The sequence below is a fragment of the Erinaceus europaeus genome, chromosome 3, assembly GCF_950295315.1.
Source record: "Erinaceus europaeus chromosome 3, mEriEur2.1, whole genome shotgun sequence".
NCBI lineage: Eukaryota > Metazoa > Chordata > Mammalia > Eulipotyphla > Erinaceidae > Erinaceus > Erinaceus europaeus.
Genome location: NC_080164.1, coordinates 63,442,165 through 63,455,959, shown reverse-complemented (window position 1 = coordinate 63,455,959; position 13,795 = coordinate 63,442,165). Strand labels below are relative to the sequence as shown.

Genomic DNA, 13,795 nt, shown 5'->3' with positions numbered 1-13,795 from the left:
ACAGAAGGATGAATATGGGATGATCTTACTCTCAGGCCGAAGTTGAAAAACAAGATTAGAAAAGAAAACACAAGTCGAACCTGAAATGGAATTGGAGTATTACACCAAAGTAAAAGACTCGGGGGTGGGTGGGTGGGTGGGGAGAATACAGGTCCATGAAAAATGATGAATGAAATAGTGGGGGTTGTATTGTTAAATGGGAATCTGGGGAATGTTATGCATGTAAAAAAAAAAAAAAAGAAGTAGAAACGCAAAGCAGAAATTGACTGAGTTTGGAGTATGGCACCAAAGTAAGAAAGCAGAAATATACTAGAGTTTGCAGTGAGTACCTCCCTAATACTTCCTCTCCACTATTCCAAGCTTTGGGTCCATGATTGCTCAACAATTTGTTTGTCTTCGTATGTTAACTCTCTTTTCAGTCACCAGGTTCCAGATGCCACCAGGATGCTGGCCAGGCTTCCCTGGATTGAAGACCCCACCAATGTGTCCTGGAGCTCAGCTTCCCCAGAGACCCACCCTACTAGGGAAAGAGAGAGGCAGACTGGGAGTATGGACCGACCAGTCAACGCCCATGTTCAGCGGGGAAGCAATTACAGAAGCCAGACCTTCTACCTTCTGCAACCCTCAATGACCCTGGGTCCATGCTCCCAGCGGGATAGAGAATGGGAAAGCTACTGGGGAGGGGTGGCATATGGATATTGGGCGGTGGGAATTGTGTAGAGTTGTACCCCTCCTACCCTATGGTTTTGTTAATTAATCCTTTCTTAAATAAAAAAAGTTTAAAAAAAAAAGTGTGTATGTGGGGGTGGGAGTGGGAAGTCATAAGTCAGTGATTTCAGCTTTAAGTAATAAGGGGAGAAAAAAGCAAGTTAAAGAAAGTTAATGAAGGTCAAAGTGAAATTGATCACAAAGAAAACAGAAAAGTAGGGAAGTCGGGCGGTAGCGCAGCAGGTTAAGCGCAGGTGGCGCAAAGCATAAGGACCGGCATAAGGATCCCGGTTCGAACCCTGGCTCCCCATCTGCAGGGGAGTCACTTCACAGGCAGTGAAGCAGGTCTGCAGGTATCTATCTTTCTCTCCCCCTCTCTGTCTTCCCCTCCTCTCTCCGTTTCTCTTTGTCCTATCCAACAACGATGACAACAACAATAATAACTACAACAATAAAACAACAAGGGCAACAAAAGGGAATAAATAAATAAAAATAAAATATTTAAAAAAAAAGAAAACAGAAAAGTAGAGATCAAGATAATAAAGCCAACCTCTAGTTCTTTAAAAACAACAAAACTGACAAATCTCTAAGCAAATCAGGAGAAAAAGGAAAAGACAATAATATCAGGAATGAGAGAGATGACCCAAGACAGTAGAGAAATATAATGGATAACTTCATGCCTATAAATTCAACAACTTAGATGAAATGGAAAATTCCTTGAAAAAAATAAAATACTACCAACGCAACGATTGCCACCTCAAAATGCTTCACCTCAGACTGTGTCCAGAGACCTCACGTGTGGAATGACAACCCTTCAGCTTCATTACTCGGGTGAGACCTTTCCTTTAATAGTATACTCTAATTTCATCTCAGGTGGTTCACTTTCTAACAAAGTCCCATAACCTAGATATACACCAGTTTCTGTGAGAGAGAGCTTATGTTCACACATATCCATAAACTACTGCAAAATATATACCTGAAAGCAGAAGTACACTAGAGTTTGCAGTGAGTACCTCCCTAACACTTCCTCTCCACTATTCCAAGCTTTGGGTCCATGATTGCTCAACAAATTGTTTAGCTTCATATATTAACTCTCTTTTCAATCACCAGGTTCCAGATGCCACCAGGATGCTGGCCAGGCTTCCCTGGATTGAAGACCCCACCAATGTGTCCTGGAGCTCAGCTTCCCCAGAGACCCACCCTACTAGGGAAAGAGAGAGGCAGACTGGGAGTATGGACCGACCAGTCAACGCCCATGTTCAGCGGGGAAGCAATTACAGAAGCCAGACCTTCTACCTTCTGCAACCCTCAATGACCCTGGGTCCATGCTCCCAGAGGGCTAGAGAATGGGAAAGCTATCAGGGGAGGGGGTGGGTTATGGAGATTGGGTGGTGGGAATTGTGTGGAGTTGTACCCCTCCTACCCTATGGTTTTGTTAATTAATCCTTTCTTAAATTAAAAAAAAAAAATTAAAAAAAAAAGAAAATACTGAAGAAGAAGAAATATATTCAAGAAGAAAAGATAACTTAAATACCTCGTATCTGTTATAGAAGGAGAAAAACATTTTATTGGCGAGTTAATGATTTACAGTACAGTTGTGGACACATAGGTAAAATTTCTTTTTTTTTTTCAACTTTATTTATTGGATAGATACAGTCAGAAATTGAGATGGAAGGGGGTGATAGAGAAGGAGAGAGACAGAGAGACACCTGCAGCCCTACTTCACCACTCGCAAAGCTTTCCCTCTACAGGTGGGGGCCGGGGGATCGAACCTGGGTCCTTGTGCATTGTAACATGTGTGCTTAACCAGGTGCACCACCACCTGGCCCCTCTGTAGGTAAAATTTCTTATCTCACCAACGGTACTGAAATTTTAGTTAAAAATATTTCTGCAAAGAAAACTCCATGAAGGTGGCTTCATTAGTCAATTTTATAAACATTAAAGAAAAATGATTACTAATAATATACCAAACCTTATGGGAAACCGAAGAAAATACTTCTCAACTCATCCTATAATCAGTATTAACCCAACAAAATCAAAGCTATTCCAAGAAAACTATAGTGCAAATTGCCCTCATGTACGCAGATGCAAACATATTCAAAATAAAACTTCAGCAAACTGAACTCAAGTGTATAGAGAGAAGGTAATTAACTCAAGACCAAGTAAGGTTGTTTTTCTTTTGGTGAAACGGGAGGCTCGTACATGTGCAGTTTCACCTCCCTAGGCCAATTTTTTCATTCAGATGGGGTGAGGGGTAACACCATAGCACTGAAGCTTCCATTACTATGCACAAGGCAGTACTCAGTAAGTTAGTTCTCTGACCATCATAAATACATCTTTTTAAAAAACTGTATGTTAAATAGTTAAGCAAGTAAATAGCTAAGTGGGTGGGAAAGAGCTCAAGCTGTACAGCATTGTTTCTGTATGCCTCATGTTCCTGTCTGATTCCCAGTGTCCAGCATGTGCCATAGTACTGCTCTGAATTCTCTCTTTGTTTGTCACATGTGGAACTAGCTCATATGTCATTTTCTTTTTAACCTTAGCACTGCATAGCTCTGGCTTATGGTGATGCAGGAGAAAAACCTGAGATCTTTGGTGACTGGGAGACTATTATGCTATCTCCCCAGTCCTCAGACTACCTGAAAAATAAATAAATAAATAAACAAACAAACTAGGCAAAATGCAAATATTGCAGCTCTGATGATCAACACTACTAGCTTTTGCTTCCATATCTGGACGATGCAATTACCAAGTTTAACTCTCTGTCTAAGTTTAACTTTCCCTCTCTACCTCCTCGGCCCCTCTCAATTTCTCTGTTTCTATCCAATAATAAATAAAAAAAAATAATAATAATTTTAAAAAAAACAGGGCCAGGTAGTGATATACCTGGTTAAGCACTCACATTACAGTGCACACCTGCAGGGGGTAAAGCTTTGTGAGTGGTGAAGCAGGGCTGTAAGTGTCTGTCTCTCTCTCTCCCTCTTTATCACCTGCTTCCCTCACAATTTCTGGTTGTCTCTATCTAACATATAAAGACAATAAAAATAAAAAAAAAACTTGGGTGTCAGGCAGTGGTGCACTTGGTTAAGTGCATATATCACAGCGCACAAGGACCTGGGTTCAAGTCCCTGGTCCCCAGCTGGAAGGGGAAAGCTTCACAAGCAGTGAAGCAGGGCTGCATGTGTCTCTCTGTCTCTTTCCCTCTCGACTTCCTCCTCCCCTCTTTGTCTCTATCCAACAATAAATAAATAATTTTTAAAAATCAAGTTTAAGTCAGCAGCAGAGAAAAGAAACCATACAGTTTAATCTTATTAGACACTCTGCTGAAATCTGACAGACTTAGGAACCCCATTAAAGAGAAAATTAGACAACTATTTGGTTGTCTAATTTTCTAGTCTCTGGCTAGGCTCTCCTGGGAATAAAACCTTTTACTTTTTATACCCAGTGGTTGTGTTTCACCAAGTACCTGCTTTCCTGTCCACAGTGGGAAGGGCTTCAGGATGGCAGGAGGGAAAAGCTTCACACGACCCACTTTGTCCGTCAGTCCTCGGTACACCAGCTCCATATATTGCTCCCGGGTGAAAAAGCAACCTCGAATAGTCATGTTTGCACCTGAGACCATATGATCTTGGATTAGCCCTGCCAAGGGCTGGCCATCCTAAAAGAAAAACAGAGAAGAGAAGAAAGAGGAGAACTATTAAGTTGTATGCTACTCCTAATCCTTTGCTTGGAGGTTACGTACTAGCAACATCTGTTTTGGATCCTGGCTCCATACCCTCACAAGGCTGGCGCCTGGACTTCTTTCTATCTTGATGTCTTCCACAGCACCTTCCTGACTGGCTCCCACCTTTATCACTTGCCCACTGCTACATATTAAAACTATCAGTACTGGGTGACCAGGTGGTAGCTCACCTGGTTAAGCGCACATTTACAGTGCACAAGGACCCAGGTTGAAGCCCCTGGTCCTCACCTGCAGGGAGAAAGCTTCATGAGTGGTGAAGCAGTGTTGCAGGTGTCTCTCTGTCTCTTTCTATCTCTCTCCCCCCTCAGTTTCTATCTCTATCCAATAATAAATAAATAAAAGGAAAAAAAATTTTTTTTAATTTTTAAGTTAAAACTATCAGTACTTTCAACTCTTCCAGCCCACCAACCCCAAACCTCCTCTTCATAATCCCATCTGGTTCTAATTACTCCAGCATATTTTTGGCATTTAAGCATGCATTTGGTCTGGCTGCTGTTAGCTGTCTTCTTGTTTTTATGCATTGGTTTTATGCTTTAGTATTTTTGCACATTTCTGGCGTGGTTCTCCACTAAATCAGTCATCCACTAGACAAATGTTTATGGAAAGCCTACTGTGTGCTTAGATGCTGGGTTAAACTTGAAATCTACCTCAGTGAACCAGAAACATAATCCTTTGTAAGAGTTAGACAGCAAACAAAAGGCTGGCTAAGTACATTAACACTAAGAGTTTTAAATGGAAAATAACTGGAGGAATCATCTTATAGATTTGGGGAGTTGGGGTGGTCAGGAATCGTCTCTTTGAAGGACAGTATTACAGCCAGGCTTAAGGAGTGACTTGGAGTTGGCTAGAAAAGAAAGACCAGGACTCAGTCAAAGGTTTTTTGACAAAGACCTGAGACAGATAGTCTTGATGAACATGACTGACAGTAAAAGGAGAGAAGAACATCTAAGACAATTGAAGGAAAAAATTATCCTATCTTTTTATAATGCAATACATGTTCATGGTGGGTCCCTACCAGATCACCAAGCAAGGGCTTTTCTGTAATTTCTAATTCTGGTGGATAAATTTATTTCACTGGACACTTTTCAGAGCCTTTCTGATCCCCAGTCTCTTGAATCTTATCTGTAGTGGTTTGTGTTCATGGCAACAGAAGGCAAACTGAAGTAAAAATAGCTGTGCTCATGAACACTCTGTAAAAAGTAAAAAAGAAGAAGAAGAAATTGTATTCTGCATCTTTGTTCCAAAAACAGGATCTTAGTTTACTTGGAGAAAAACCCAAACCAGTATTATGGATTTGACTCATCCCACTGTAAATATAGGTTTTGTAGTTTGTTTTTTTTCCCCTTCTGTTTTCTTTAAAGGATATAATTACAAGTCATATGATCTACTCACTGCTTTCTCCTCTCTTCATGCAGATTTTTCCAGAACTAGAGAATTACCTTAATGGCTAAATATTTTCAATGCAATAATCATGAATTCTAGAGAGGAAGCGGATTAAAACAATTTACTGAAGCTTCACTTATAATTCTTAATTTCCTAAATCCTGCTTAGGATCAGAAAGACCATCTTGGAATCAAAAGCCTTGATAATTGTTAGCTATCTTATTCTACCCAATAGCACAGCAAAAGGACATTACAATAAATGTCAGGAGGCCTGGAGAACTAAGGTATTCTGTGATTTGAATTTTCTAGCTAAGCATATGTTAGGAAACTGTCTCAAGCCTTGCTTTAAAACTTTCCATGTGGGGCCAGGTGGTGGCACACTTGGTTGAGTGCATATGCTACAATGCACAAGGACTGGAGTTCAAGCCCCCAGCTCCCACCTGCAGGAGGAAAGTTTTTTTAAATAGTTTTCTCTTTTTGTCTCTAGAGTTATCACTGGGGCTTGGTGCCTGCACTACAAATTCACTGATCCTAGAGGCCATTTTCCTCATTTTTTTTTAACCTTGTTGTTGGCTATGACAGAGAGAAATCAAGAGAGAAGGAGAAGACAGAGATGAGGAGAGAAAGGTAGACACCTGCAGACCTGCTTTACCACCTGTGAAATGACCTCCCTGCAGGTGGGAAGCCGGGGGCTTGAACTGGGATCCTTATGCTGGTCCTTGAGCTTTGTGCCATGTTCACTTAATCCATTGCACTACCAGCCTGGCCCCCCAAGGGGAAAGCTTCACAAGGGATGAAGCAATGCTATAAGTCTCTCTCTATCTCCTCTCTTAATTTCTCTTTGTCTCTACCCAAATAAATAAATTAATTAAATTAAATAAAACTCTGATGGGAGTCGGGCGGTAGCGCAGTGGTTAAGTGCAGGTGGTGCAAAGCACAAGGACCGGCATAAGGGTCTTCGTTCAAGCCCCCGGCTCCCCACCTGCGGGGGAGTCGCTTCACAAGCAGTGAAGCAGGTCTGCAGGTGTCTATCTTTCTCTCTCCCTGTCTCCCCCTCCTCTCTCCATTTCTCTCTGTCCTATCCAACAACAAAGCATCAATAACAACAACAATAATGACTACAACAATAAAACAAGGGCAAAAACAAAGGGAAAATAAGTAAATAAATAAATAAAATAAAACTCTGACAAGGCATTGGTTCCTAAAATAAATAAAACAGAATTTAAAAAAATCCACAAAAACATAAGTAAAAAGTTTAACTGTTTTCTCAGAAAAGTTGTAGCAGAGTTCCACTCACCTTCTATTTTAAATAAGACAATACAGTTCTAGTAAATATAGACAATCTACAATCAAAAATGCACCAATCGGTTAGGAAATTAAGTGAGTTAAGACAAAGGGACAGAAAGAAATGGAATATAGAAAAGAAATAGAATAATGCATCAAGGAAAGAAAGATATGTGTAATCAACAACAACTTCAAAGTACTCCCAACTCCCCCACACAGCTAATGTCCAGAAGTCACTGTCAGAAAAAAAACAAACAAACAAACAAAAAAAAAACCCTGCTACTTCCTGGTAATATCCTTGTGGTGAAATGAACCACAAATCAGCCTTGTTCCTTCACCCAGCCCTAACCTTGCATGACAAATGGGGCTGATAGCTAACAGGTTAACGATGGGCTTGGGGGTCAGAGACAGGAGATTCTAATCCTGGCCTTAGCACTTGCTGACAAGTCACTCATTTGTTTCTGCTTGAGAAGGCTGTTGTGAGCACTATATTAAAGAATATTTGTAAGGGGGCCAGGTGGTAGTCTGCAAGTATCTATCTTTCTCTCTCCCTCGCTATATCCTCTTCTCTTCTCAATTTCTATCCTATCAGATAGAATGGGAATTGGGGGGGGGGGAGTGTACTATGCCAAAGTAAAGGACTGGGAATAATGGAGGGGGGTGGCTTTCAGGTCCTAGTGCATGAAGGTAGAGGACTGAGGCAGGAAACTGGAGTGTTTTTCAGATAACTGGGAAACTTTGTACCAATAGCTGTATTTACTGTTGACTATAGACCATTAATCCAGGGGCCGGGTGGTGGCACACCTGGTTGAGTGCATGTTACAATGCAGAAGGACCCAGGTTCAAGTCCCTAGTCCCCACCTGCTGGGGAAAAGCTTCACAAGTGATAAAGCAGAGCTGCAGAGTCTGTCTCTCTTCCTCTCAATCTCCCCCTGCCCTATCCATTGCTGCCTATATCTATTCAATAAAGATTAAAAAAAATAAAAAATAAAAAATGATTAATCCTCCCCAATAAAAAAGCAAAACTTTTTTTTTTAAGTGGCTGCTGGGAGTGGTGGATCTGTAGCTACCAAACCCCAGCAATAACCCTGGTGGTAAAATAAAAAAATAAATAAATAAAACCCTGCAAATTCCTTACAACAAAGCACAGGAAGTGTTCACTAGATGGTGGCTTTTACTGTTCTTATGTTTACAGCTACAACTGTCAATTACTTAAAAAAGACAAAAAGTTTATCTTTAAATTCAATAAACTATTTCTTTTAATTTCTGAGTGCCCTGAGTGATCCTTTAATCCCTTTTCCCCACTTTCTGCCTCTCCACTGACTGGCAAAGAGGCTAGGACAATGAGATCCTGCCTGGCTCTCCTGGTGGGAGACAATGGATGAAGGAAGAGAATTCCTAGCTGGACAGAATGCTATTCAATGCTACACATTTCAGACTAGCCTCCCTCAGGGCCAAGGCCTCTGTCTTTCCTACAGAAGGGTAGCAGTTGAAATACCAAAAGCAATGTAGAACTGGAGCTACCTGGCCTTCTTGGAATCAGTTATATGACCTGGGGCAAGTCACACCATTTTTCCCTGTGTAAAGTGGACATGACCTACTCCAAGGACTATGGGGAGGGTGAAAGAAGAAGCTTCTAGAATGTTTTGCAGTCTCTGGCAGGAAGTGGCAAATGACTGCCCTACTTCTGTATTACTACTACCAGTTCCTTCATACTCCACCACAACACAACTGAATAATGTATAGGGCTGACTCACTGTGATGCAAATGGATTATCACCTGAAAGGCCTCAGCCCTTTGTGTGACTGGTGAGGGTAAATTGGCTAAGTGGGGACTGGAACATAATATGCCCTATTTCTTTCGGCTGGCTTTTCCCCTACTCTCTTTCTTCCATAAGTACCTGCTGACTTGGGTCCCAGAACTGAAAGGGAATGGGCCAGCTGACCACGAAACAAGCAGCATCCTCTCCATATGGTCCTATGAATAGTCAGGAAAGGGGTCTACCTCTGAAGAGTGACCCCAGAGAAGGAAGGAATTCATAGAGGAGATGCTACATGGGCTAGAGGAGGCTACCATCTGGACCTTTGCAGTTAAACTGTCTCTAAAATCACATGCTTATCAGAACGTAAAGGATCAAAATCATCTTCAGGGAGTCGGGCGGTAGCGCAGCAGGTGAAGTGCACGTGGCGCAAAACACAAGGACTGAAGGAAGGATCCCGGTTCAAGCCCCCGGCTCCCCACCTGCAGGGTAGTCGCTTCACAGGTGGTGAAGCAGGTCTGCAGGTGTCTATCTCCCCCCCTTCTTCCCCTCCTCTCTCCATTTCTCTCTATCCTATCCAATAACGAAGACATCAATAACAACAACAATAATAACTACAACAATAAAAAAAAAGGGCAACAAAAGGGCATAAATAAATATTTTTTAAAAATCATCTTCAGACCACTACCACCCCAATGAGGGACAAAGAATAGGAAAGCTTTCAAGGAAGGGGACTGGATACGGAGTTCTGGTGGTGGGAATTATATGGAACTGCACCCCTCTCATCCTATGGTTTTTGTCAATAATCTTGCAATCTTATAAACCACTATTAATCACAAATGAAACAGAGCTTGTACATAAATACATAATTTTTTAAAAGACTTGCCAGGGGCTAATAAGTTAAAGAATCCAAACATAAATCTGGAAGACAAGACTCATTATGCAGTTTCTAAATTTACCTTTCTGGAATGACTGCTATAATTTCTCTTCTCACAGACATTTTAAGAGGCAATAAGACAGAAACATTTCTATCTCTAAGCAAATGGAAAGCTGAAAATCCTACTGGGAAGGAAGCCTGAGCCCTTGTTTCACATGTCCCCAATCTGGAGTCACCCAAGGATCCCCCACAGCTGTCAAGAGCACAGATCCAAATTGTCAGATTGTGTTGGTGATGACAGTGGCACGGCCTTATGGTCAGACTTACCTTGGGCACAAGGTACTGCTGGTCTGTGCAGGCCAGGATGGAGGCCTCAGCCCGGCCCAGCTCACTCTGGGGGAAGTGAGCATTCATTTCATCTCCATCAAAGTCAGCATTGTAGGCCTTGCAGTTGGCATAGTGGAGCCGTAGGACTTTCTCTTCAGGCAGGATGCGGGCATGGTGGGCCTGAATAGAAGGTCTATGCAAGGTGGGCTGTCGGTTCAACAAAAGCACATCCCCATTCTTCACATGCCGGCACACCTTAGAGGAGAGAGGAGGATGGGGGGCAGTAATCAGTGGCAAACTCAACATCATCAATACTATTCTGAGGGCTCACTTCGACCTTGCCTGAGTGTGGTTTCTGAGCATCTTGTGTTTTATTCAACTACATAAAAAAAAAAAAAAATCTTTAGTTTGGAGTGAAGCCCTAGAAATCTTTCAGAAATACATTTTAGGCTCCTCTGGTATTAGGAGAGCTATGAGCCCAGCATTAACCTCTAATCCTGGCTCAGAGATACAAACGACAGATGAGAAAAAAAAAGAAACAAACAAGGGATGAGGCTCTAAGCACCCTGTCCAGTGACTGCTGTCTCACTATGTGCGCGGAACCTGAAGCACTACCACCTGGCCCGTGATTGCTGTCTTTTTTTTTTTTTTTTTGCCTCCAGGGTTATTATTGCTGGGGCTCAGTGAATCCACTGCTCCTGGAGGCTATTTTTTCCCCCTTTTGTTACCCTTGCTGTTTTAGCCTTGTTGTATTTATTATTATTGTTGTTGATGTCGTTGTTGGATAGGACAGAGAGAAATAGAGAGAAGAGAGGAGACTAAGAGGGGGAAAGACAGACGAGGGGGAGAGAAAGACAGACACCTGCAGACCTGCTTCACCGCCTGTGAAGCGACTACCCTGCAGGTAGGGAGCTGGGGGCTTAAACCAGGATCCTTATGCCAGTCCTTGCCCTTTGCGCCACATGCGCTTAACCCGCTGAGCCACCGCCCGACTCCCTGATTGCTGTCTTCTTCACAGACATTTTCCATAATCTTGAATTCATCTGAGAATTAATCTGCATAAATGGACACATGCAGAAGAGGCACATCTACATGTATCCCTAAAGTCCCTGGGTCTGGCAGACCTCCTGACCTGTAATACATCACAATATCCACACCCTGGTATATTAATCAGTGATTAAAATGAATAATGTTGGAGGGCTAGGGGGTATAGCACAAAGGTTTTTTTAAAAAATATTTATTTATTTATTCCCTTTTGTTGCCCTTGTTGTTTTATTGTTGTAGTTATTATTGTTGTTGTTATTGATGTCATTTTTGTTGGATAGCGCAGAGAAAAATGGAGAGAGGAGGGTAAGACAGAGAGGAGGAGAGAAAGACAGACACCTGCAGACCTGTTTCACAGCCTGTGAAGCGACTCCCCTGCAGGTGGGGAAGCCGGGGCTCGAACCGGGATCCTTATGCTGGTCCTTGTGCTTTGCACCACCTGCACTTAAACCCACTGCGCTACTGCCCGACTCCCAGCACAAAGGTTTAAGCAACAAACTTTCATGCCTGAGCCTCTAGGGTCCCAGGTTCAGTCCTCCACAAGCCAGAACTGAGCTCTGCTCTGGTCAAAAAGCTCAAACAAAGGGTGGGTTAAATTTTTCTCAGGTCCCCAAGTGACAGTTAACATGCATTCTAGAAAAAGGAAACAAATAAGCAAATCCCCAGGCTCTAAGGTAACAGGTTTGAACATTTAAAGCTCAACCCAGATAGGAAAATAACTCACCCCACAGGTGAGGAATGAGGTTTAAGCCCCAGTAGTAAACAGGAGCACCAAGGACAGTACCAAGAGGGTGGAGTGGAGGCCTCCCAAGACAGTGGAGTGGTGCCATAATGTCTCTCCTCTCTCTTTCCCATTTTTCTCTCTATCTGAAACTGAAAACAGAAGGAGATAGAAAAGGGGAAGGGGACAGAAAAGGACAAGCAGCAGCAGCTGTAAGCCTTGCATGCATGAAGCTGGCTCTAGTATAACAACAAAAAAAATATTAATAAATAAAACCCAACTCAACTCTGTCCATGCTTATATATACTACGGAAAAGTATGTTTGGCTCCTTTCCAAACTGTTTCTGTAATCTCCTCAGAGACAGAGGCACATGGGCAAGAAGACACAGATTAGCATCGTTAGACAGCTTCATACTGCTCATGTTATAAGGAGCATATTCTGTAAACTTGCCTTAAAAGATCCTCAGCTCTTAGTAGAGGGTAGATAGCATAATGGTTATGCAAACAGACTCTCATGCCTGAGGCTCCAAAGCCCATATTCAATCCCCTGTACCACCATAAGCCAGAGCTGAACAGTGTTCTGGTAAAAAAAAAAAAAACTTCAGCTTTTGCAGCCCAAGAGATAGCACGGTAGGAACTGCTCAAAGAGTTGGACTCTTGAGCAAAAGGCCCAGCAGGATGTATAAACATGAAGTCCTAGGTTCAATCCCTGGCACTATATAAAAAAGATAAACCTCTGTTTATACTGCATTCTCACCCCATTATCAATACGTCATTGGTGAGATTGTCCTAGTTGAATGTCTCTCACAAAGATAACTTAAGGATACCTGATTTTAATTACTGATCAGTCTTCCTAAACGATGAATAGAAATGCTACTTTCTTTTTTTAAAAAAAAAATTTTTTAAATCTTTATTTATTGGATAAGGACAGCCAGAAATCAAGAGGGAAGGTGATGATAATGAGTGAGAGACACCTGCAGCACTGCTTCACCACTCGCAAAGCTTTCCCCCTGCAGGTGGGGACCGGGGGCTCGAACCTTGCGTCCTTGCGCTCAACCAGGTGCATCACCACCCGGCCCCTTGAAATGCTACTTTCAAAAGCAAGTGCATGAAGTCAGCTGCTACCCCAACCACTCTGTTGGTTCCCCTAAGTGGCTTAGAGGAATTATAGAAACTTTGGGGGATGCCTTACCCCCTCCCCGCACAACAGCTTTGGGGAAAAAAAAAACACATTATGCCAAGACAAGTGTTTTTTTTTTAGACTAAAGGAATATATAGTCAGAACTGAAATCTAGGCAGCTAGCAAACTTGAGGTATATCCAATCTATTTTCCCCATGACATACTGAATAGTGATTTATAAGATTATAAATTAATAGGCGTAGAGTTCAACACTATTCCCACCACCAAAGATCTGTGTCCCCACCTCTGTCCCTCTACAGCGGACCTGAAAATCCAAGACTGGTGACTTCTTATGCTATCTATTGCACCAGAAAGTAGATCAGAGAGGCCAGAGACTGATAACAGATACTCCTACCCCACCCCACTCCATTTTTATTCAGCTGTGCTCAGTGAAAGGTGGGGGGAGGGCAGGGATGGAGGGGCACCTCAAATTCTAAAAGTGCCTTCAGGGAACTGGTCTACTCCCTGAGGAATGCAAGCCTTCTCCTCTCATCTCCTTTCTTCTCTCTCTCTCTCTTTCTTGCACTGCACAGTTCTGGCTTATGGTGGTGCAGGGGATTGAACCTGGAACTTTGGAGCCTCAGACATGAGAGTCTCTTTGCCTAACCATTATGCTATCTACCCCTGCCCCTCTTCCCATCTTCACATCCATATTTATATGGTGAATTGGACTGAGGATCCCCATGAGCATTTACCTAAAGGCCTGATTTACAAGGCCTTATTTCTTCAGCCTCTCAAAGGAGAAACTCCCAAGATGTATGGCTAACATCC

The 13,795-nt window shown here is 42.4% G+C and overlaps 1 protein-coding gene across 2 annotated transcripts in view; it reads right to left on the bottom strand.

The window, feature by feature from the left end:
• Positions 1-13,795, bottom strand: part of POLR1A (RNA polymerase I subunit A) — an 83,229-nt gene that overhangs the window by 37,763 nt on the left and 31,671 nt on the right. For both annotated transcript variants that reach the window (XM_060187313.1, XM_060187314.1), the window contains exons 13-14: positions 10,080-10,334; positions 4,175-4,366 (exon numbers count right to left, since the gene is read on the bottom strand). In XM_060187313.1, the coding sequence (XP_060043296.1) occupies positions 4,175-4,366; positions 10,080-10,334 (447 nt within the window). The remainder of the gene's footprint in view (positions 1-4,174; positions 4,367-10,079; positions 10,335-13,795) is intronic.